Source organism: Chironomus tepperi, unplaced genomic scaffold (assembly GCF_022539635.2).
Source record: "Chironomus tepperi strain 1889 unplaced genomic scaffold, CSIRO-AGI_Ctep_v1 contig_309, whole genome shotgun sequence".
Classification (NCBI taxonomy): domain Eukaryota; kingdom Metazoa; phylum Arthropoda; class Insecta; order Diptera; family Chironomidae; genus Chironomus; species Chironomus tepperi.
This window is the reverse complement of record NW_027226431.1, coordinates 2848984-2874833: the sequence shown is the minus strand read 5'-3', so window position 1 is coordinate 2874833 and position 25850 is coordinate 2848984. Positions and strand designations below refer to the sequence as shown.

General features: G+C 32.0%; 3 protein-coding genes across 3 annotated transcripts; all 3 read right to left on the bottom strand.

The window, feature by feature from the left end:
• Positions 1-848: 848 nt before the first annotated feature.
• LOC139092888 (nose resistant to fluoxetine protein 6-like) lies at positions 849-12832 on the bottom strand. Its single transcript, XM_070643460.1, has 10 exons — positions 12269-12832; positions 4260-4692; positions 3984-4190; positions 3425-3580; positions 3230-3349; positions 2197-2307; positions 1976-2110; positions 1666-1891; positions 1383-1557; positions 849-1324 (listed from the first exon to the last, which is right to left on the bottom strand). The coding sequence occupies exons 1-10, from the start codon at positions 12672-12674 to the stop codon at positions 1023-1025; spliced, it is 2271 nt and encodes a 756-aa protein (XP_070499561.1). The 5' UTR covers positions 12675-12832; the 3' UTR covers positions 849-1022.
• A 2233-nt stretch (positions 12833-15065) lies between these two features.
• Positions 15066-16648, bottom strand: LOC139092784 (nose resistant to fluoxetine protein 6-like). The gene is made up of 7 exons (XM_070643318.1): positions 16574-16648; positions 16361-16512; positions 16063-16134; positions 15886-15981; positions 15670-15799; positions 15380-15557; positions 15066-15319 (listed from the first exon to the last, which is right to left on the bottom strand). The coding sequence occupies exons 1-7, from the start codon at positions 16631-16633 to the stop codon at positions 15066-15068; spliced, it is 942 nt and encodes a 313-aa protein (XP_070499419.1). The 5' UTR covers positions 16634-16648.
• Positions 16649-21441: 4793 nt separating this feature from the next.
• On the bottom strand, positions 21442-25740 carry LOC139092602 (xanthine dehydrogenase-like). The gene is made up of 4 exons (XM_070643075.1): positions 23822-25740; positions 23546-23762; positions 21869-23449; positions 21442-21807 (listed from the first exon to the last, which is right to left on the bottom strand). Exons 1-4 carry the CDS (start codon positions 25616-25618, stop codon positions 21626-21628), a joined length of 3777 nt encoding a protein of 1258 aa, XP_070499176.1. The 5' UTR covers positions 25619-25740; the 3' UTR covers positions 21442-21625.
• Between the last annotated feature and the right edge of the window lie 110 nt (positions 25741-25850).

Sequence of the window (25850 nt, the reverse complement as noted above, 5' to 3'; positions counted from 1 at the left end):
ATTTTATAATTGATTGCATTGATGAATGATGAAAGTTTTATTTTATTGCTACGAAGTAGGTTTACTGCATCCAATTAAATAATATCAATAAAATTAAGATACATCAATTGTTATAATCGGATTAAGATATGCGTAAATTGACGTAAATACGAAAAGGAAAGACAATGTAGAATAAACATTTGTAACGTTAATTTTTTATTTGAATAAAATCTTATACTTCATCATAGTAAACTACCCTTCATAAAATAAAATTGGCGCGAATGCTCTTTTAATTTGGTTTTAATTAAGATCAGACGTAATTAAAGAAACTTGAAAGAAATTAGTGTGTAAACAAGAAGGAAACAATAAATAAGGAAGTAATTAACGTCTTAAAAAATAACAAAAGATTAAAAGGATAGTATTTAGCAATGAAATTGAGACTAACGAGGTAAAATTCACTTTATAAATAAACACGCATGAATTTATACGAAAATTCAATAGTGCACGTGGTTACAATGAAAGATTTGAATGCATTAAGCTTTTGTGTTCGACTAATTTTACAAGACGCCGAATTTGTATTAACACATATTTCAATATTGGGTTAAATGAAAAAAAAAATATAAATAAAAGCTTTCGTATCTTTTTATGCAGCAAACCTTGATGTTAATCAACGAAATATCATCTAGAGTGTGCATTAAACGAACACAACAAAAGGTACATCTTAATAAATTCAAATAACAAAAGCATACAATTTTTATTGACTAACACTGGAAAAAAATACGATTAATCTTATGTATTCTGAAATGCTATTATGTTGTATAATAAATTGAAAATAAAAAAAAGAGTGTATTTTGTATCGTCATCAATCTTTTATTAACCAAAAATCTTACATAACTAAACAATCACATACAAATCTAAGATGCATTAAAAAAAATTCAGAATTTGTTTTTCAATCAATAAATAAATTCCTTAATTAAAATTAAAATTAAGAGAGATAAGAAAGTTAAAAATGTCGACACCGAATACCAGACATCTTCTAACAATCAATTTGATTTGGCTTTAAACCCTTTCGTTGTTAATCCAGACGATTTTGATCCTCTTAAAATTTCATTTGAAAGTTTATAGAAAGGAATTTCAAAAAGAAGTGAAAACACAATGGCAAGTACATAAGTCAAAAGTGTAATTCCAATAATTAGAATTGTATACAACACAGGATCAACAAACGTTCCATGGTCAAATTTACCAAAAACTATTGATATGACCAGTGGATTAAGCAAGTAAATGGCATATGTTAATTTATTAAATCGTACGAAAACTCGTGCTGAAAAAAGTCTTGAAGTCCAACCTGTATAAAGAGAAAGATTATGAAAACACATCAAGTCATAATTATTTTAATATCTTACAATTATAGCCGCATGCGTTTGTGATAATAAACCAGCTAACAGACAAAGCGATCAAAGGTCTTCCTATTAAAATACAAAATGATGCAATCTCAACACTGATATTCCTCTCAATTGTAGCATGAAGCGCCAAAATCAGCAACAGTGATGATAAGAAGAACATAAATTTTCGCATTTTCTGTGAGCAAAAAGAGAAAATAAATAAGTATGAAGACGAAAGTAAGACAAAAACAGAAGAGAAAAAGAGAAGAAATAATGTTTTTCAAGGTCATCATCGCTTTCTTACATCAGACATGCTGAATGTTTTTCTGTATTTATTCAAATACCATCCGCAACCAACACCGACCGCATATGGCATTATGCGAGTCCATGGAGATATGTAAAGTTCAGTTCCTGTGTACACAAGAACATCAAAGCTTGGCAAAAATCCATACTTGAAAGTCTTCTTTACGCCGATAATAAGCATGAGTAATGTAAACAAGCCGAATGTTATTTTTCCAATATTTTTGTTTCTGTAAATGAAGAAAAAACAAAAAATATTTTTTTGGTCAGAAAATTTCTTAGATATCCATAGACATAAATGATTAGCAACTTACTTTGCAAATATAAATAATATGATAGTGAACATTATGAAGAATTGCATTTCACAAGCCATTGACCATGTCCAATTCATACACAACTCATCGTGACTATAAAGATTGTGTATATAAAATATATTGCGCCACCAAAATCTACACAAAATAAAAAAAATGTGGGAAGATAATTGTTACAATTATGTCATTTTAATGGTTATGTATATCAACTGTTGAATACTTACTGCTGACATGTTAAATCAGTTCGTTCATGTACCCAAAATTTTGATACATCCACAATGTATGATGTAAATATTTCTGTCAGTAAGCCAACCATGAGATATAGGGGAGAAAGTCTATAGAGAGAAAAAAAATGACAAGACAAGACAGCATATGTATTATGCGATATATATATTTCATGCTCATTTATCCGTTCAAGGTAGCCTCATAATGTTCCGATGATTTTGAACTTTCGTTGCACATGTTTAAACTTATTATGAACTCTACCCAGAGACTAACAGCATTTAATCATTCAGTCATCGAAACCGGTATGAATTTAACCCGGGCGACATAGATGGAAAAGGTGGCGCCTCGGATTTTTAGAGGCTTCATTAACCTCTTTTATTAACACCAAATGGAAGCCGCCTGTTTTTGGCATGTATATTGACGCACATGAAGCACCCATATAGACGACGCACATGAAGCACCCATATTGACGCACATGTAGCACCCATATTGGTAGCACATTGCTTATAGCACGGCACTGCATCGATGATCTGTTGCACCCATATTGACGCACATGTAGCACCCATATGGACGACGTACATGTAGCACCCATATTGATGCATATACAGCACCCATATGGACGCACATGTAGCACCCATCAGGACGACCATATGAAGAGGTTAGTAGGGTCTTTAAAGTTCCATAGTAGAGCAATCTTCATGTGTGTCACTCGGTTAAGTAGCAAAACAGCTACTCTTTTTATTTGCAACATTAACCACAGCAAAATCAAAATCGGACAAATTTCGGCATGAAGAAATTTATGATTCGCATTTCATTTCTTCGTATATGAAGTAACTTTGATATTAAATCATTCAAAAAAATAAATAATAAAAAGAATGAATGACTCTCTTATTTCTCTTATTACGAATTTCAATTTGCATAATTTGGCAAAAAAAGCGATTTTGACATCCATTTAACTGTTCGAGATTGTTCAACTTGCGAAATACTGTTTTTTTTTGTGTCTCTTAAATAGCGATTATACTAATGACTTACCTTATAAATCTATGCAACAATAGCTTTCCAAAGAGCTTTATATTTTGCATCAGTGAATTATTTTTAACTTCCTCCATTTGCTTATCATTTCTGATGAAATTGTATGCGACAAGGAATCCACTGTTTTTAATGATAATAATACACAGAATAATTACTTAATAATACAATTTGTTGGACATGACAATTATTGTTTACCTGATGCAGAAGAATGAATCGACCATAAGAGCTGCATTCGCAATCCATTGAAAGCCGACTTTTTCTGAGAAATGAAATAGCACACCTGGATTGCTTGTTACGTAAAAACTAAACCAAAACATGTGAAAGCACAGAATTAAGAAGCATGATATTGACCTGGAAAGAGATTTTTTTTTGTGAATATTAATATGCTTTCGCTTTTCAATGCTATTGATGCATCTTCTTGACTGTTTTAATATTTATGACCAATTCACATAGTTTTGGCGGGAACATTTTACTTGCAAAAGAACTCATTTTATGAGAATATGTCAACTGTCGTTTAATATTCAAATAATATTTTCAACTACACTTAGTTGATTTCCCCTTTTATAGTTGTTAGTCTCCTTCATAACAATCTTTGGTCTATTTTTAATCATTGAAGAATAAATATCGTTGTTATAGAATTAAATCCGTAAGGAGTCTTTAATTAAACTTATTAATAACTAAGAATTGTTGATTTAAACTTCAAAAACAAGTAAATATCGTTTTAACATAAAAAAAAACAGATCAAATTACTTACTTAATTCCATTGATGACACTGATTGAATTTGGAGGAATTGTATCATCCATCAAACTCTTCCAATTGTTTTGTACTGAAAAGCTCTTCAAAATCTGATCCCAAAAGTTGTTACATTGTGCTGCTTCGACTGGATCTAGTGCATCGTTGATTTTCTCGTCTCTATGCCATGCACACAAAACGATTGTTACAATTATGACGCTTATGATGCTGTTGACATATCAAAATACACAAAAATTAAAGATCCAGACATGATAAAAGTAAATAAGAAAGCATTACCATAACAAAATGACACTTTTTTTGGTGAAAAAGTTTTCTCTCAGCTCTAAATCTTTGACAAGTAAAACGTCACTCTCAAACTCAAAGAGATTTTGTGCGTCAAGTGTTCTACTGTTCAAATACTCTTGAGTTAAATTATGAATTTCATTGTTACTACACGATTTCGGTAAACATAATCCAATATGGAGTAAATTCTCTGTATGAAATTTAATTTCAATTTGCCACGCTGAATAATGCTTTGCATAAACCATGCGGTAGTTCATGTCGAATGGTGCAACAGCATGTATCAAATCGGGCTTCATTAGTCGCTCAAATCGATTCGATAATGTTACATGTAAGGGCGATGTTAACGAGTCACATCCTTTTTCTGAGCCTAACCAATGATTATTGCCATGAAGAAAACCCGATCCGAAGTGACCTGATGAGTCCAAGGCTGTAAAGAATTAAAAAATAAATCTTTTATAATGAATTCTTGCCTTTATATGCACGACATTCTGTCTATAGCATTCCTTCATCCTCACAAGGTTGCTATAGTAATTATTGAGAAATGAGTTTTTCTTCATACACATGAAGCAGTGGTGGGTAACCTGTGTGCCGCGACACAATAATGAACCGTATATTGTCTAATGTTTTGATCGACGCATATCAAGCCGCGACACACTAATGTGTCGCCAAAAAAACCCTATACCGTGTAAGGTTCTGGTCGGCGCATATCATCAAGGAGTGCCACAAAAACAAAGGTTGCCCACCCCTGCACAAGAGAAATAAATTATATCTGATACCATGATTGCATTTAATGTTCTTCACGACCTATATGCAGTCAGATCGTCTGTACTTACTACATTTCACATGTTTCTCTTTCACGGTCAACCAGTCATACACGCAACAACTTTTCTAGTCCCAAAAAAGGTCCTTCTCAATTACGATTTTATTCAGTTTAACGACTTTAACAGCGCAAATGTTAATTAAGTAAAAATTATAATTGGATAGATGAAATAGACATGAACTGTGTATGTGATAACATACTTCCTGTATCATAACTATATCTAGTAAATCGTCTGAGAGGAAATTTTATATTTTGGGAACTTTCACTTTTTTTTGGACATCATATGGACATAAATTAAATGATGAGATGTGAATTTATTTAGGTTAAATATTTATATTACAAATTTGACTGACTGTAAAGCTCTTATAGTGCAAATCATGCATGATTCATCGGCACCAACGTTTTATGCTATTTATATCCCACAATTGTTCTTTGGTTAGGGACTACGTAAATTGAGAAGATGTGTAGTTGGAGGCATGAACAAGTTCATGGCAAATATTCATTCATTAAAATGTAAACAATCAGCCGGAGTTGTATCCAACTGGATTTTTTGAACATGCCCAACTTGCTCAAAATAAACGCAATCATTTATCATAGTAAAATGATTTGTTTGATGCTATTTTTAGGGGGGTCACCAATCACCATCAAAAAACGCATATACACGTGTGTGCTATTAAGTTAAATTAACAATGATGAATAGAATTTGAGTGCGATTTCATAAAAACATTTTAAGCCTTTGTATCATTAATCAGACATGAATTTGTAAGCTATCAACCTTAAAGTGATTCGGCATACATTTGTCATCTTGGCCAAAATTCAATTTTGATAGGTAAAGTTGCGGCCGTAAAGTTATAAAACAAATGTATATTCAAATTTTATCTAAAAGTCCATCAACTATGTTCAAAATATCACTGTGTCACTAAACTCATAAATTGATTTCGAAATTACACCTTGGCACCCATCTTGTTTCTTTTTTATAGCTAATATCCTATAGAAAATTTTCACAAAAATATTTCGAAAGTTTTCGCATTAATAAAAAAAAAATGTCTTTTGCATAATTAGAATATGAAGACGTATCCAAATGTCGATGAGTGAAATGTTATTCAATGTGATTAACACAGTGGTGGGCAACAGTTATTGTGTCAAGGGACACTATTCAGACTAATAAAACTTTTACAAAATTGCGAATTTTTGAGTTTTTTTTTAAGTTCTTTGAGAAAGTTTCGCGACACACCTGTAACATGTCATGTCACATCAATGTGCCGCATCACATAAGTTGCGCAACACAGGAACAACACAAAAGTGGCACTTTAATGCTGCTTGTTCATATAATACCAAAATCAGACTCTAATTTAATCAGAATCACTTTCAAATATGATTGCATAAAAAGTGACGTCTATAATGACCTAGCTGTAGATAATCTAAGTCGTCTTCAAGAAACCTATTGTAACAGGAGAATTGTTGCAATGCCAATATAATGTTGATTAATTGCTGTAATTTGATACAATTATTATCATCATGTACATAAAGGCATTATCTTGAAAATAATAAGGTATAATTTTCATAGCATTAATCAATGATTGCTTATCGTTTCATGCATCTATCCGAAGTCAAGGTTGCCGTTATGATGGGTATGCACTGAACAAGATCATTTCTTGTCGATCTATGCAGATGAGGTCAGTTGCAAACCTGAACTGCAAGTTCAGCGAACTTCAGTCTTCACTGTCAAAAATAGACCAAATCAATTGTCACAGAAAACATCCAAATCTTGTCGTCAATACTGTTGCGTAGCAATGTCATAGCAACTGCATTGTGTTGCACGAGAAATACTTTTGAAATAGTCTATGATAATAACCTACAAAAAGGTCGATATACTCAATAGCACTACTTTATTGTCTTATTTTTATTAAGCCATAGCAATCCCTAAATGCAAAACCTCATTAAATTATTACACAACAAAGGAATGCACCCTTATCTCATGATCTTTTTATATCCCATCATAAATTGGATAAGCACATTCAACAAAATAATAATTACAGTCTTAACTCAATAAAGTTTTTACTCAGTAAGCTGTGAAAATAAAATATTTCGCAATTGCGAAATGTTGCGAATTTTTAAAATTGCTTATTTTATTTTATAATCAGTATTAAAACTTTAATTGTTAAGCTTTTCATTGATAATGTTGTACTTTTAATGACAGTGACTAAAATATTCAATTTCACAACTTATGACGAATTTTATAGCGCAAGCAAAGAGTGCCATTGACGTCAATCTCTTGATTTACTTTCGAAAAAAAAGAACCTTTGGTTCTTTTTGTGATTCATGGTCTCGTGATGCATAGAAGTTCTTACATTTCAGTTGGAATAATCCAATTAACTGTTCCTAATCATCCAAAGAATAACGTCAGTTACAACAGAATGAGTAATAAGTTAAAAATATTATAATATTTTTTACTTTATGCCAAAATTTCATGACTTTTAATGATATCATTGAACTTTAGCCGCTTTTGACATATTTAGTAAGATCATTAAGAGAAAGCCTTGTCATTGACGTATATGCCTGATTTCATAGAAATCTATTGTTTTGGAATATCCTGACCTTAATCTTGGAATTTTACTATTATTCATAACTTTTGGAGGAACTAAGCAGTTCCGCATTTTCTGAACTTCATAAAAAATAACTAATGACTTTGAGGTTATGGTTTTTGAACTCGGATATCAAGTTAATTCTCAGACATAAATTAGGTAATTTGCTACAGATTTAATTGTTATGGATTCATTAATTGGTTAATTCCGCAGACAAAGAAAGAAGCTTTTTAGGCGGTAGAATTGTTGGAATAATAGGTATTCCTGTAATGGCCTAAATAATGATTCAGTGGTAGGAGTATGTGACCGGAAATCGTAGGACGTGGGTTCGAATGCTGCTCGGAATCCATTATTAAGTATAATACATTTCTGTTAGACTATTGAGTAACCTTTTATTTATGTGACACTCCTTGATGGTAAGCCTCGATCAAAACTGCACATGGCATTTCCAAAAATTTTTGGGTAGCACACAGGTTGACCTCTACTGTGTTAGATTAACAAGAACTTAAAAATCCCAATTTTACCAACGTCATTTGTGGAAAACTCAAACAATAAGTAGTAATCCATGATAAGTCAGCACAATTCATGACATTACAATTCAAGCATCATCATCATAAAGATGAATTAAGAAAGTTTTCATCGAATACTGATTTCATTTAAATCTACAATAGCATCTTAAGAAGCCAATAAACAATTCATGGTAATACTTCCTTGAAATTAATAACAATAAACTATTAACCTTATTCGTGAATTTAATTAATATTTATGACTTACAAACCCTTTCAATTGAATTGGCCAAAAATAGTTTCAAGTATATCCTCTTTTTGTAGTGTTGACATCGATATTCAGAGTAGGTATATAATGTCAAGTTTCAACAATTATTCTTGTCAATAATGTAATTTCCTCGATACGTTCCAATTACACATTCAGTAATTTTATAAGGATACGAATTTCACAACACTTGACATAATTTTAATGTCATGTTACTAGCTTATTTTGTTTACACTAATCATACGACATACAAAGGTCATCGACTCAGCTTAATGTGTTATCTGAATTAACCATTACTCAAAAGTCAATAATGACTTAGCTTAAAATTATAGATTTCTATTAGTCTAGTTTATTTCATTAAAAGCCACTACCGTGAAATTCTAATGAATCTGTATTTGTCTATTTGCACATAAGAATCATTGAAATTTCCTACTTATCATCTTCTTTTACACTTATTTGATGTTTACTATTAACATGGCCTTAAGATAGATGGGAAATACCGTGAAGTGATACATGTTCAAACAATCGATTAGAATGCATGACAACCAAATGTTATATGCATAATGGCCATGTGATTTGAGAATTGAATAGATTTTGATGAAGGTAAGGTGATAATTTGTCATAAAAAAAGACAGAAGCTTTCTGGTCTGAGTCATGGAAATGCCCAAAATTAATTGAACATGAATATATAATTTCTAAGTTAAATCATATGCAGCAGTTCCGGATTTTGAATGGTTCGATTGTAAGCATACTTGAGATAACGTTGACACAGAGGTCGAGACATCTTGAGAAATCTCATTAAAGGGAGCGTATTAATGTCCGGATTGTCTTTTCAAGTATTTTGGAAAAAGGTACTTTATAAGTGGCTGTGAAATTCAGAGTTGGGAATTGATGTTAAAAATATATCAACGGTCATTGAACATTTGAATTTATTTGAAACTAAGATTGAATTGAAATCGCCTATTAATAGTTGTAAACCCTTTTGTATTTGTAAACATTAAACATCATAGTTGCAAACCCTTTTTGACAAAATATTTAGTCTGTTTTCAAACTTCAAACAATAAACACCATTTCATAATTAAAAACTAACTTTATTGCCCTTCAGTTGCTCGGTGTTAATTCGTTTCACTACCTTTTAGCAACTGATCAAGTAAGTTAACAGGTTTTCTAGATCAACATTGAGAATTCTTCTTAAAAGACATCTTAATTTTGTTCATCATCAAAGAATTTACTTTATTTACATAAAAAGTAAGTAAAAAATCCCCAAGAAAATTGACGTAAGTCTTAAGAAATGTATTAATTAAATCAATACTCTACTTATTTGCCAATCGGAATCATTGTCCAATACTCAACGTAATTTAACTTATATTTCATAAGAATTCGTACTCCTATGAGCAAAAATAGTTGTTACTGCACACAGCGAATTCAATTTTTAATTATGTGGGCATTCATAATTAGGTAATAATTTCTTCTTAATTCATTTCTCTGCAGCGAAGAGCATGTGCTTCCGCAACTTACCGGTATTCAATCAATCAACAAAACACAAAAAAATCTCTGTTGATGCAAACATTGAGAAAGAAGAAAAGAAAGAAAGAAAAGCTTCACCGAATACAACGAAAAATTATTTCGTGGCACACATAAAAAGTGCAAAAATCGAAACTGATTTTTTTTTTGTGAATGATGTAATTTCTCTTACATAAATTTTGGTTTTGTTTCTTTTATCTTTCGTGGCGCGAGCCAAATTTATGAATAACAATGCATGTCTTATTGCTGTGCTTTACATGAGTAAAAAAATAGCATTCTTTTGTTATTTTGGAACTGATTGCATTTCTTTAATAGAAACGAGACACATTAACATACATTTGATATGTGACCGTGTGATGCTGCATGAATGAACATATTTTCGGTGATGAAAACAACCGAACTAGGTCGATGCGGAGCTGATAAGTGTGTCCATAGTATAATAATTTATTACTAAACAAATCTACAGATGTGAATGACCTATCTTTTCTATCTCCCATAAACTACAGACTGCATCAATATTAAATAGCATGAAAATTCATTTCCGTTTGCGTGACCTGACATTCAATGACAGACTTATTGACATATTTTCGTGCTTGTTTGGTGACCGTTCACTTATTAAGTTACAATAAAATGAACTTTTTTCAAAAATTAACACTAAATTCTCAGAATTCCTCTATTGTTCTATTTAAATTGTGGCTTTTTAAAAAATGACCGTTAAAATTCGATTAAATTCAAATTTTTTTGACCGTTACTTTTACTTTTCTTCAACCTAATCGAAAAACTTACTGTTTACATGGAATTTACTACCCCTTCCCTCCTGAACGTAATAAGTGAACGACCCCTTAACATGCTTCCATTTAATAGCACTCAAGAGTTGACAACTGAATTCTTCAAAAAGATTTGTAAAATTGACATAAAATATGAAAGTTGAGTTGAGCAAATAAAGCCTTTTTTTGTCGAGTGTGCCAATATTAATTGGATGCGGAGTTTAAGATCTAATTTGCACAAATAATTTGAATTTATGTACTATTCATAAGTAGCCTTATATAATATCTCTTTTCTTTTTACTCAAGTGAGATAATTTAAGAAATAATAAAATAAATTGTTGATATGCGAATTGTTATGCAATTTAGGTAGACAACGAAAATATTTGCATATGGAAACGCATTAATGGAAACGCAAGGTTTGTAAATATTTAATTAATTGATTGCAATAATTTAGCAGATCTCAATCAAACACTTTTATTCTTTTATTTAAATCTTTCGTGCATGAGTGAACGTTGATGAAATGAATTCGTTTATCAAATATTGGTATTTATTAGTTGAATTTTAATTACTTATGTAGGAAGTTCCAAAAATTTCTAGAAATATTTTCTTTGGGCATTTTCTAGAATTTGGATCATGTTTTTGTTGATTACTAAAGGGTTTACACGGGTTAAGTGTGTTCTTAGGTTATAGTCGAGTATAGCCTACAGATGTTTTGTCTAAACTCTTTTGTACCACGGCAAACCTCGATCGAAACCGCACACGACATACAGTTAAAAATTCCAAAAATGGCACGTCAGTTAGGACATCACTGGTCTAGGAGATACATCGCACTCGACTTGAATTTCGACGATACCAGTGAACGCGGCACAAATGACAGAGGCTATGCCACAGAGCTTTAAAGTCACCAATTAGCGGTCATTTGGCTACCCTACCAAGGCGACTTCTATTTGGTGCTAATAAATATATCCGTGACGGAGCATAAAATCCTCGTGCCTTCTTCATTTGTGCCGATCTGGTAGATATAAACTAGACAACAACTAGTCATGACGTATTGCTGTCCACTTGGAATTCTACCTCACATAAATCCCTAATGGACAAAGAGAACGCTGTTCGGTCCCGCAGTGGTATTACTGCACCATTAAAGCATTCTCTTTATCTATTAGCAAAATGCTTTTCTAATTAAGCGTCTAACCACATTTGAAAGTTAAATTTTCACAAGACACATCCCTAAGTTAGATTTTAACCTTGCTCGAGCTACAAAAAATATTTTTAATCTAATTATTTCTAAAAGGTCTTTAATACCTTAAACGATTTTCTATTTTTTTTTTCATCCATCCACATTTTTCTAGACTACCATATTACTCTAGGTCACTTTAATAAACATCTTAAGATGTTTTCGAATCAAACTGCACTTTTCATGGTATTTCGAAAACTCATATAAATGTTTTTTTATTGCAAAAGCATAAATCACGGATGGATATTTCAAAATCCATGAATAATCTAGATATGAAAATGAAATAAGATGTTGAAACTTACTTTTCATAGCCCAAATTTCTTTTCTATTGATTCCATCTCTAATTTGCATAATTTCATTATAACACTTTTGATTCAATTCGTTTTCTTGGGCTAACCTTACTAGCCCATAAAGTATTGACGTATGTTTAAGACGTTCACCATATGAGCTATACATCGAACTTGGCTCATTTAAATAGTTGTCAATTTTCTTCACTATCACAACATGACGATCTCGCAATATGCAACCTTCCTCCTCACCGTCAACAGTATTATTTTTACACTCAATTATTGGTGCTGTATGATTCTCACTATTTGTTGAATTTGTTACAATATCACAGGTTATTAAATTCGATTTCAGTACGAAAATTATCAGAATTAATAGAGTGCATGATTTTTGGATTTTATTGGATCCACTTAAGCACATCATGATGAACTATCTGATTTAACTTTATTTGTTGAGTATTATTAGTTTAATTAACTATCGGAAGTGATTTTTCACTGTATTTTGTTTCAAATAATAACAAAAACTAAGTTTGTGAAATTGCGTATATTACATTTTCTTAAATCTCATGACTTTTGCGAGATTAATTTCACCAATTTACTTCCTTAACAGATATTAAAATTGACAACAAAATCAAATCTTTTAAAACAAAATTCAAATCCGGTCAGGTAAAAATAAAATAAAATAAAAGTTTTTTGAAGAGAAAATTGAATTATTTTAAAGTGATATCGCGGAGTTAACTCAGATTTTCAACCGTACCGTTCAAAGATCCAAAGCGAAATGAATTTCCAAAATATATTTTTGACTCTCTACGCTTTCCGTGCGACACAATCATCACCATCTACAACAACATTACTCTCTTAGCAGGTTCAAAAATCTACGCATACACATATGAAGCACATGCATCATACGTATAATGATATTGAAGGGAGTTTGGATGCATTGGAAGTGTTGATCATGTATTTTTTTGGAAGCTGTATTTTGACTTTTGGAATTGGAAAAATTGAAACAGCTGATCTCTTTTACATGTGATTTATGATTTTTTCTTCTTTCGCAGAGCTTTATTTTGTTTATATCCAAATATTCACCGAAATAAGCAATGCTCGGGATCAATAAAAAATGGAATTGAAATCTTCAACTCTGTTTTACTTGAATTCACATTAAGGATTATCAACATTTTTATTAGCAAAAGTAAATTTACATTTAAATCCTTAAACCATTAAAATTTTATTATTATTATTATTATTAAAGGATTTTCACTTCCTCTAAAACTAAGTGTTATACATTAAAAAATAAACGAGGGAGCAATGATTGGATAAAAGAATGAGCTGATATAAAATGTCAACGATCCTTAACTCTAAAACTTCCCGAGAAGGCAAAAAATGCATTAGAACTAGTAATCAACTGGACATGAACCTCTTATCAATTAGTTTTAAAGTATTTTTGTTCACTTAGGCTTAAGACTGTTTATTCTTATTGACTGATCATATTGAAGAAATTTAATTAAATCTATTTAATAAAAATCTACTTAAGTATCCAGTTAATGTATAATAACTATGATCATAGAAATCGCATTATAGTAAACTATGATATTTGTATCATAACAAATCAAAATTTCAAGAAATTGCCTTAAATATCTGCAACCAGAATTTCACTTTCGCTTTTTAAAACACTGTGTATCTTGGTATCTTGATGAATAATATATAATTTCAGTAAAAACTCCATGGTAAACTTACAATGTAATCATTTTTTCAGTTCAGTGTAAAAACCCATTAAAAACATTTATTTTATTAAGACATGATAATAAATTGTTTATTAACAATATTTTGATGTCTTTGTAGAGCAGACAGAACTTTTTATTAAGCCGATGACAGCACAAGTTAGTCATGAAAAATTCCCTAAGAACTGATCGAATTGATAAAATAATGATGGGTTTGAACTTCAGATACTTATACATTTACTTCGCTACTTCCCTTCGCTACAGATCAATTGTAATCCTTTGCCTCTCTCAGATGAATTCTAAAACTGACTCTGACGCATATTTAGTTGTGCGAATTTCCAATCCTAAGTATAATACAGTCTCTATCGATAGCTTTCTTCAAAGAATTCTTTGATATTCCATGATTTAGCGATCTTAAAATTCGGATTTGATGACCTTATTTAATTAAGCTTCTGCAGTTTTTTTAATTACATGTCCAAAATCTACAGATAATCCTCGATAAAAGAAATTTTAAAGTCTTTGACAGTAAATAATCGATTTCCTTACGACCCTCAACTGATTGCTTCATGATCAGTTATACAACTTTACAACTTTGTCTTAAAACAGATTCAGATTGTCTGGAGTTTTTTATTCTGAATGTATGATCGTAAATATAAATCCATTTTCAATGGTTTCTTCGCTCTTTGTAAATTTCTTTTCAATGCCAACATTTTTATTGTTTGTCTGCTATTTCCACGTATCCATCGATTATTTATTAATTGAATTTGTCTTACCTGACGACAATTGAGTCTTAAATGACGAGCAAAATTGCTTGTTTCATATAAATAAGATGATAAGTTCAATGACTTAGTTGAAAATGAGTTTGATCGTACGACAGATAGTTGAGTAGTCTAAAACATGTTTACCGTACGAAAGATATAATAACTGAAGTGTTGTCCTTGAAATATTTTTCAAAGCTTACTGAAATTTAAAGTAAATATTTTAAAAAATATGCAAAGTATTTCAAACAATAAAGTTTAAGTAATTCTAGTCTTTACATTTTATTATCACTAAAACCTTAAATCTATAATTACATCTAATTACTGATCTAGTTTCCATCAATTCGCAATATAAGCTCTAACAAACATAATAATTGGATTCTCAAAAAGTAACATGAATAAATAAGCAGCAAAATAAGTGATAAGATAAAAGCCCGAAATGTAAACAGCCATTGAATAAAAGTCAAGATGAAATGATGTTTCGCAAGAGAATGTTAAGACCATAACTATTAATGGGTTAAGCAAATATGCAGAAAATGACATTCGACTAAATGGAAGTAATAATTTTGAATTTAAGATCTTGGCAATGAATCCTGTGAAATATTTATTTAAATAATTAATTTGTTCAAATAAATCATATTGAGTATCTTCACCTTCGTTAAACTGTGTTGATCCTGCAAAAATTATAAAGCATATTGGCAATGACCAAAGAATTCTTCCAACTGCCGGAAATACAAACGATATAAAGAAATTTGTTTCTTTATAAATCTGTACGAAGACCAAAAACAGAAGCGTGAAAATCGAAAGTGCCCAGCCAAGGTTGACTAACATCTGAAAAAGACCAAAAAACAACAACAATAACAATAAATGCGCAATCACATGACGCATGGAAAAAAATCATCATTTTTCTTCTCTTCAGACTCAAAATCGTCGTGACACTGACCTTTCTCACTCGCCATTGTCTGTTTACTTTACTCAAATAGTAGCCGGCCCAAACGCCGGTAATGTATTGGGCTGCTCGCGTGTATGGTTTCGTGTATAATTCATCGACACTTTTGTATTGAACATCAAGCCTAATACAGCATTGCATATGAGCATATAAAGAAAACGATACATTAACAATTGAATGAGAGTAAGGTAACATGAGTTTATAACTTACGAGAAGGCGAAGGACTGTTGTATTCCAACATAACCTGAGTACATTGAGCATATCGCTACAATGATGAATGATATTAACGCACTAAGTTTCATATTTCTGTAAAAAAAATAAAAATATACAGTTTCAATGTAATATTTTATGAGCATTTTTATGATTCAGTCATTGAGGGATTCTCACTTCATTGATATTGCTAAAATTATGCTCGCAATGATGAATAGTTGAAAATCTGTTGAGACATACCAGCTCCAACTGTTTGAATTAAAAGGTAATAAATCATAGATTAATACTGAGTTTCACATGTCCGAACAACAGTCACAGTGTTATCAGGGCAACTTGCTGTCTTACAAGGCGACGCAACAGTGACATGACGACCACATTCCCGAACATACAAGGAGCATGCTCTTGAGTATGCTCTTGAGCAACCTCATTTAGATTAGTATGCTTATTGTCTGTTGTTCTGCTCGGGACAACCTACCTTAAGCACATTTCCGATAATGGATACATATTTTGTATGAAGAGCATATTTCTCCACCAATAATTCTTACAATTGACTTCAATATTTTCAACCGGGAGGAACTGCGATGTATCATTCAATATAATCGAGAATGTGACTGCAAACAGCATAAGCTAAATAAAGGAATAAATAAACATGCTCAATTAATGTCTCAAGATATAAAAAAATTCTTACGATCATAAAACATGGAGCAATGCGTATGTATCGGTTAATGGTTCCTTTAACCACATCCATTGCGAGACTTCTTGATGGACGTTTTTTCTGTTTCTCATAAAACGCATATGCCAACAAAAATCCACTTATTGTGTAAAATGAGTCAACAGAGAGAGCTGCAGCAAAAAATGGTTGAAGGGCTAAAGATTCACCATATGAAAATGCTAGTTGAAGGTTATCAAATGATGCTGCTGCATAATAGTACATATGACCTTGAAATAATAAAGGTAATGACATACATCTATACGTGAATACCGTAATTTCTTATGAATTCATTTGTTATTTACCAATAATAATCCATAAAATTCCAAATGTTCGAATACCATGAATTGGTGGCAATGAATCCTTGCTCAATCTCGATGACATAATAAACGCGTTGTTCTTTTGCAATGCAAAGCAGTGCCAAAATCTGTCGGCAATTTTCTTTTTCTTCTTTAATTCATCATAGTTTAAGTAATGCAAATTTATTTTTGTGCTGAAGTCATTCTTGATATTACATTGTTCATTATTATTATTGTTATTGTGACCTGCTGCTTTCCTTTTTGACTTCTTCTGTCTTGTTAGTGATGTATATATTGTACCGAGTGTTACCAGGCTTCCAAAAGTTATCACAGTTATACTAAAATTTAGAGTTTGATTAAAATTTGTGGACTTTTCCAATTGGAATCAATTTATTGGTTGTTGATTTTGAGGATATTATGGATAGTGCATGCTAAGCAGTCCGGATTACGTTATGTTGTCGTTTTGATGACTCAAAAGAAACACCAAATGTGCGATTCGGACATCGATCCTAGTCAACATCAAGCGATGGAGCTTTTTATATGGAACGCAATGGGGAAGGTGGTTTATCTAAGTAGGGGAAAAGGGAGTTTTCCTAAATTAAGGAAGGGGTTCGACTCCTTAGATCCATGCACATGGCGTGCTGTACGGATAATTCAATATCGATGTCAAACAATCAGAAAGAAGTAGTCAATCTTAAAAAATAATCGAAAAGTACGAATTGGTTAATCGATCAAAAATCCAATTCCAGGCCTACGTGACTCTGACATGGTACAGCATTCGGTTTTGATCCGACAGAGTCAAGTAGGCATGTTGCTGAATTTTGGATCGATAATTCAACTTGTGCAGTTCTGGACACTCAATAAAAGCTAATTTTATCACAATTTTTATGGCATATTGCAAGATCTACAACTCCTCCTTTAAATTGACATCACTTCTGATTGACCGCTTGGCCCATTTTTCTCTTTAAAAATTGAATCTTGATGAAGATTTTTTCAAACATTAAAGTGTCTGTACATATGCAATAAAAATTTGGCAATTCAAATCAAATAAATCTTATAATTAAATTTTTTGTGCTTTCGAGGTTTTTGAGAGGCACTAAAGCTATTGCAATCACAGACAATAATTTATTCGAAAAATCAACTCTTGCACATTTGTAGCAAAAAAAAGTTGATTAAGAAAAAAAAAATAGTTTTTGTTGATGAATAGCTTGAAACATGACTGATCACTTTACATTGACTTAAATGTCTTTTGAGATAAAAAGCTTAAATTTTTTGAACTTTTGGATAAATTCACTGAAAGACAAGGAGAGTGATGTACCAAGAAAGCATGTTCCATGTCTGTTAGGGTCCAGAGTTGCAAAACAGGCAACTGTCATAGGTAAAAACCGTACAAATGTTTGATAATTTGTATGGTTTTGTAAGAAAAAAACCGCAGACAAAAACCGTACAATTTCTAAATAATGTGTAAATTTTTTCTCACAAAACCATACAAATTATCATGAATTTGTACGGTTTTTGCCTGTGACAGGTGCCTGTTTTGCAACTATGGTTAGGCATATGCACTATAAAATTTCACAATCTTCACTTACATTAATATTCTTACAAAATTTTCATTCATAAAATCGTCTCTCAGGCCAAGTACTCTTGAACTCTTGTACGAGACATTTCCATAAATAGTTTCATCATTGAGAATGATTGGCACAAAGATTTTCATTCCAATTTCATCGACATCATCGCTATTACATTCTTTTGGAAAACACAATCCAACATTAATTACACTCTGATTAAATAAATCAATATCAAATTGTATGCTGGATGTATGTGCAATTCTAAACATTCGATAGACGACAGGAATTTCGGATCTAATTGATGTGATATTCTCCAACATTTTTCTTGAACTGCTCGGTCGGATGTGTATTGTTGGTGGGTCATTTAACTGATCGCATCCACGTCTACTGCCCAACCAAAAATTATTACCCAAAGTAAAATCATTAGACTTTTTACCACTCACATCGAGAACTAAAAATTGTGTTTTTTATCGACTTTAGTTTGATGACAAATAAATTTTGACAAATTTCACTTAATCACCTTTAATAGCCCAAATCTCACGATTATTATATCCAATTTTTAATAAACCTAAATTATCACTACACAGGTCACTAAGATCTAAATTCTGTTGATAATGTTTTAGAATATCAAGATATGGTTCACTACTTCCATTTGAAATCACTATGAGTATTGAAAATAATAATATTTTCTTGCACATTTTTTAAGACTAGTCTAAAATTTACGTGCAAGCAGCTTGATGGTCACTGAGTAAGTGAAGATATATTTTTGTTTTCTTTCTTCATTTGGATAAAGCACTTGCAAAAGGTCTCAAAAGAGTTTTTTTTTACAGACATATGCCATATTATTAAACAATTAAGCATTATGCGCGTATAGTACCGGTTATACTGCCTAATCATTCAGACGAATGATGAATGAACGAAAATAATAAGTATTTTTTAAGATAAGTTTCAATTCAATGGCACAAATCTTTTTTTGTAAATGTTAAAAGATTATTGAGACATATTTGAAATATATGCACAACTTTTATTCACTACTGCCAAAAAAATTACCATCAATACATGCTTACTTGATGTTTTTATTTGCTATTTTACATGATAATTTGTGATTATTTTTAGCAATTTTTTTTTTCTACCCTTTCTCCACATGCTTGAGTTTGGACAAAAAAAGCATTGACATGTGTCCATTCACCACATGTGTTTGGCAAGTCTAATACGTCTAAGAATCAATGTCTATATTTATTCGATACCACAGCATACAAGTGTTGCACAAAAAAAATAGCAATATTTCTTCTTTTGTTTCATAGATACTTGAAATACTTTTGGCAAATATAGTTTCGTCACTATTTGGAAAGGATTACGATGAACAGAATTACAAATGCGTGAAATTATGTCTGTTTGTAGAGATGAATTGACCTTGAATTTTTTACGTATGAACTTCCAACTCAATATTGGTTTAGAAATAAGTAATTGAGAAAAAAATTACAAAAGTCCTCGTGTTATTGATCGAGGGACTTAAGCGCATTTTTGTCCCAGCGATCAGTAATTGATTAACAAGTCACTTCCAGACCTAAAACACAAGATCCAGAAAGATCCAGTTCACTTCCAGAACATTAAAATGAGATCCAGTTGGATCCATATAACTTCCAGACACATAAAACCAAGATCCAGTAAGATCCAGGTCACTTCCAGACCTAAAAACCAAGATCCAGTAAGATCCATGTCACTTCCAGACCTAAAAACCATGATCCAGTAAGATCCAGGTCGCTTCCAGACCTAAAAACCAAGATCCAGTAAGATCCAGGTCACTTTCAGATCTTAAAAACAAGATCCATATAAAACTTCCAAAAATTTAAGAACTTCATCATTTAACGGATTTTCAAAATTCAAACCTCATAACGGTCAAAAAAAATTCAAACATTGTTCAGTAAACACTGTAAAAACATCGACAAACATTGAAAAACACTGTAAAACAATGAAAAAACGTGTTGTTGTTTTTGTTGTTGTTGTATATGAAAATGAAAAATTGTTAATTATAGTATTTATGCGTTGATTTGAAACTTCTAAATGACCGATAACCCAATAACTTGATAGAACGAAGCTATTAAAACAAACCAGAGCTCTCTACGATGTCTAGTTTTCGAGATCTCGCGTTCCAGCCGAACAAACGAACGAACAAAGTGTCTTATTAAGCTACCTTTTTGAAAAAAATTTCAAAAATGCGCTAAAAACTAAAAAATGCTCATTTTATCGAGTGACTTCAGCGCATTTTTGTCAGGTGGGAATCCATTTGAAATGCAATCCTTGAAAAATCATGATTATATTAAGATTTAGATCAGTATTGGGCAACATTTCATAATTCGTGGCACACCTTGATCGTAAGCCTTGACCGAAACCGCACACGGTATACGGCTCATGGCATTTCCAACAGTTTTTTGGTGACACACTAGTGTACCATGATACATAGGTTTTCCATCACTGATTTAGATTAATTTATAAAGAAAATAAAATTTATAACGGTTATTTGAAATTCAAATTTTCGAGTAAAATTCTTCATTCGCAGCCAACTTCAGGTTTGTTTACAAATGAAATTTTGAAGAATTATCGAATTCTGGAATGATTACAAGATTTAAGACTATGTGTTGCGACAATTGCTCAATAAAACTGAACTGACTAAAATTATTTGGGTTCCCCTGCGATGTCTGGCAGCTAACGGTCCGGACAAAGCGTTTTAATAATCTGCAATTTTTCAAAAATGTGAGAAAAAATATTTTTTGAAGATCTTTTGATGGAACCTGAACTAATTCTTATATCAATTAGTAGAATTTGTTTAATGATCTAAAAAGAAAACAACACAAAGGAATTGCTTATGTTTAAAATTTTATAGCTTTAAATTCAAATTCTAATTTTTATTCAAATAAATATTTTTATTATTTTGCCATGATTCCTGCAATAATCCCACTTAAAATAAACTAATTATTTCTAATTAAATTGCTATTAATTCATATAATGAAAATTCTAACCAATAAACTGTTAAACATTCAGACTAAAGTAAAGCATATGAAACTTTCACTGACACAGAGATTAAAAACCTCATGGAAAATGTAAATGTTTTCATTACATCATATGTGTCTTTGAACTTGAACGTCATAAAGGCCAAAAAAGCTTTAAGAGAAGCAAAAAGCTTCGTGTTTAGTGTTTCCAACTAAAAATATTTTTTCACATGTCGGTGCACCCAAATCATAATATTCATCTTCGACAATACCAGAGTCTTTTCTTGCTGAATCCAATGCATGACGTAGTGCAAATAGAACAACAACTGACATGCATAAAGGTGGTTCACCGATTGCTGAGGAATGAGAGAAAATGTATTGGATATGAAGTTTGACTTCATTATTTTAATGACATACCTTTTGACCTCAAAACTCCGAATGGATTTGTGCTTTTGTTTAGGAAGTTGATTCTAAAATCAATTGGAATGTCCTTTGCGCCTGGAGGTTTATAGTTCCATGTACGATTTGTCAACAATTCACCAGTAACTGGATCATATACCAAACTCTCTGTTAGCCAATATCCAAGTCCCATAACAAAACCACCTTCAATCTGTCCAATGTCAATTCCCGGACTGATGCTTTCACCAACATCCTCCATTATGTCCACACGCTTAATAAGAATATTTCCTGATAATAAATCAACTTCCATTTCACAGCATGTAGCGCCATAAAGACTGTAATTTTCGACATCTGTTGCTTTGTACATGTATGAAGCTGCAAGATCAACATCCTTTCCATATGCCTTTTTAATCAATCCATCCCAATCTAGATTAGAATCTTCGTCCTTGATAACTTTCAATCTTCCTTTCAAAATTTCGCAAGCTTTTTGTGCAGCAAAACATGAAATTTCACTTCCAATACTTCCACCAGTCACAATTGCATTTGGTGCTGTAAGTGTACTCGATGGCTTAATAATAATTTTATTAAGTGGAACTCCTAAAATGTGAGCAACTGTTTGTGCTACTTTTGTATTTAAACCTTGACCCATCTCAATTCCACCTACAGTCACCGAAACACTTCCATCACGATGATAAATTGACACAAAAGCATGTAAGCTTCCAAAATATTCAATGTAAAAGCGCATTGGAACAATAGCAATTCCACGTTTAATCCAACGATTATCAGAATTAAATTTTTCAATGTCTAATTTACGTTTATAATAATCTGTAGACACGACAAAATCAATCAAGTACTGCTTCATTGGAATGTCATCAGGGATGTTCTTGATTCTGACATCAACAGGTTCCTTTTTGAGAACCCTTGAGATATGCTCCATAATATTCTCAATCATAACAATACCTTCCAATGTTCCAGGTCCACGACACCATGTATTACTTGCTGTATCAGTTTTAGCTGCTTTTGCAATGACTTTATATACACTGTCATCATAACAATTACGGAAGAATCCAGTAGTCAAATAAGCTGGTTCATTATAGCAACATCCATAGTCTTCAACATACTCATTTTCGAGTTTTAAGATCTTTCCATCCTTATTGACTTCAACACTGTAATCATTGATAAGTGGATATCTCTTTCCAATTATATTCATGTTGTCTTCTATTGTAAGTATCAACCGTACTGGTTTCTTCAATATAATTGTAGCCAGTGCACATGCACATGCAAGTTGACCTGGTCGAGAAATTTTGCCTCCAAAACCACCACCAAGTCTGCGTACACTCATGTTTACCTGATTTACAGACATATTTAAAGCTTCAGCGACGGCGATTTGAATTGAATCCATCCATTGAGTTGGTGAATATACGTTAATGCCATCCTCAGCTGGTGTGCATACACAAAGCTGTGTTTCTAAATGATAATGATATTGAGCTCCAATTTCAAATTTTCCGGTAATCAATTGACCTTTCTCGACACTAGATTTTGTTGCTTCTTTGCAATATTCTGGAAGTATTTTTGTCCTAGTTGGATCGTCTTTGACATCTCTTAAGAATACCTTTACTTTTAGTTTTTCGGATCCTTTAAAGAGAATTGATTAGCAATAAATTACTCAGAATCAATTATAAACCAACAACTTACCATTTTCAGCATATGAAATAACAACAAGCTTAGCTGCATATTGAGCTAATTCAAACCTTTCAGCAACGATTATGCCGACAGGCTGATTGTAGAAAAGCACTTTTGATTCACAGAAAATTTCTTCTGGTTCCACAACAAATAAATAATTTTTTGGCATGAAGGTGTTGGTGCCTGGAATGTCTTTTGCAGAAAAGAAAGCAACAACGCCCGGAAGTTTCTGTTAATTAGAATTGATTTCATTAAAATATGTAATCGACTTATAATTTTCAAACTTACAAGAGCTTCACTCGCATCAATATCCTTGATGATACCATGAACATTCTTAGCAGTCACAAAAGCAGCATATAATTCGTTTGGGATATAAGGAATATCATTAACATATTGAGCTTCACCAGTACATTGAGCATCAGCTTCAATTTTTGGAATATTCTTTGTCATTGGCCAGTTCTTCTCATAAGTATCAAAAGTTTGAGTTCCTGATGATAAACCTCTTTTGAGGATTTCACCTCCACTTCTGAAATTCTCTGAAACTTTTTCATTTGGTGCAATATTCAGAACAAATTTATAAAACAGACTGAGTGCTAAGTTTTTTCTATATTCTGGTGATGCATCAGGAAGAACCCAATCAGGATTGATCTCGTCACTCAGTGTACTCAAAGCTTGTTGTAGAGTCTCATTTTTGAATAAATCTTGTCCGACCAAAAACTTTTCAGTCTTTTCAGCATGAACGAAATCCGGATTTATTCCACCGAAGCAAATCCTTGCTGTAATAACTTTCGTCTTATTCATTTCCAGTAGAAATGCAGCGTTCACATAAGCATGAGCATTTTGAGCTCTCGGCATGATTTTGTACGATCGAAACACAAACTTTTTTGAGTTATAAGCCGGTATAGTGATTTTGGTCATAAGTTTTTTATCCATGTCAGTAGTAATGAAATCTATCGGACTAAGGTCAGATGAGGTTCCGATGAATGGAAATGCACAGCTGGCCCCATTCGTAATTTTGAAAACGGCTCCAATAGTTTCAAAAATTAGAAATACGTCCGATGGAAACTCATGGTGTTGATTTTTTATCATTAGATTACCAGCTAAAGTTCCATTTTCTCTTACTGGCACATTTGCAATCAAGTCAAAATGACTCACGACTTCGTGAAGATATGAAAAGTTCTTATTGTCATCGGCAACCTTTGTAAATAAATTCATACATTCAGACAACGTCATGTTTGCGCCAAGTTCTAAAGAATTTTGATTAATTTTGTAGCTTCTCAATTCCTCAACATTTGAAATATCAATAAAATCTTTTAAATCAGGTGATCGACGATAGACACCATGTGCTGTATTACCAGCAACAAAAGTATATGCTGATTGTTTTATTGTTTTAACAATTTTTGATAGTTGCTCAAAATTAAAAACTATGTGCCATTCACAGTTGTTTTCAAACTTCACTTGAATAGCCTTTTTTGTGAAATTCAACGTGCCACACTGGTTTGTACAAGCAACACCGGTTTTTTTGCATATCTGGCCTTTTGCTAAGTCTTCAATGTCATTACATTTATTTATAAGTTCTTGTGTTGCATCCAATGCCAATGATTTAAAAGCATCAAGAATTGGACGATAACCTGTACATCTACAGATATTTCCACCGAATGAATTTTCTACGTCTTTCATTGTAACCTGGTTATCTTTTGATTCCATCAATGAATACATATTCATAACCATTCCAGGTGAACAATATCCACATTGTGTTCCATTAAGATTTGCTAAACATTTCTGGATCTTATGCATTCCTTCTCTTTTGTTTCCTATACCTTCCACAGTTGTAATGTCCAGTCCATTACACGAATATACATTTTGAAGACATGAATTGACAGCCCATGAATGTTTCTCTTTAGTTACTGGATGTATTCCACACAATGTCACAATACAAGCTCCACAACCGCCTTCTAAGCACATGAACTTTGTACCGGTTAACTTCGCATGATTGCGTATAAAGCTATTTAATGTTGTATCTATTGGAACAAATGTTGAGTTGGCAGAAAACAACTTTCCGTTTATTCTGAAGGTAACTTCCATCGCCTAAAGATTTTTAATGTTTACACTTCGAAGTCTCTCACAGCACTAAACAAAATCGTCAAGTAATTTTTGTTTTTAATATTATTTTTTTATGATTTTTTATTTTTGAAATCGTGAGCATTAAAAATGTCGTGATCAGGGCAGTGAAAACATGACAAGCAACATTTCTTCCCTATGTTCTCATACAGTAGAAGTCCGTCCATCCCTGGAAAAATGTTAAACACGCAAATAT

What these genes read in the sequence shown, in the direction of transcription:
- LOC139092602 (XM_070643075.1), bottom strand. Translation starts at nt 25,618, where the DNA reads ATGGAAGTTACCTTCAGAATAAACGGAAAGTTGTTTTCTGCCAACTCA. An exon ending in TTGATGCGAGTGAAGCTCTT is followed by an intron (nt 23,763 to 23,821) that starts GTAAGTTTGAAA and finishes TCTAATTAACAG; the next exon opens with AAACTTCCGGGCGTTGTTGC. An exon ending in CGGAGTTTTGAGGTCAAAAG is followed by an intron (nt 21,808 to 21,868) that starts GTATGTCATTAA and finishes CTCATTCCTCAG; the next exon opens with CAATCGGTGAACCACCTTTA.
- LOC139092784 (XM_070643318.1), bottom strand. Translation starts at nt 16,633, where the DNA reads ATGGATGTGGTTAAAGGAACCATTAACCGATACATACGCATTGCTCCA. An exon ending in CAACAGTCCTTCGCCTTCTC is followed by an intron (nt 15,800 to 15,885) that starts GTAAGTTATAAA and finishes ATGCTGTATTAG; the next exon opens with GCTTGATGTTCAATACAAAA. An exon ending in ATCAACACAGTTTAACGAAG is followed by an intron (nt 15,320 to 15,379) that starts GTGAAGATACTC and finishes AATATTTCACAG; the next exon opens with GATTCATTGCCAAGATCTTA.
- LOC139092888 (XM_070643460.1), bottom strand. Translation starts at nt 12,674, where the DNA reads ATGATGTGCTTAAGTGGATCCAATAAAATCCAAAAATCATGCACTCTA. An exon ending in ATATTATTTATATTTGCAAA is followed by an intron (nt 1,892 to 1,975) that starts GTAAGTTGCTAA and finishes CTTCATTTACAG; the next exon opens with AAACAAAAATATTGGAAAAA. An exon ending in AAACATTCAGCATGTCTGAT is followed by an intron (nt 1,558 to 1,665) that starts GTAAGAAAGCGA and finishes TTTTGCTCACAG; the next exon opens with AAAATGCGAAAATTTATGTT.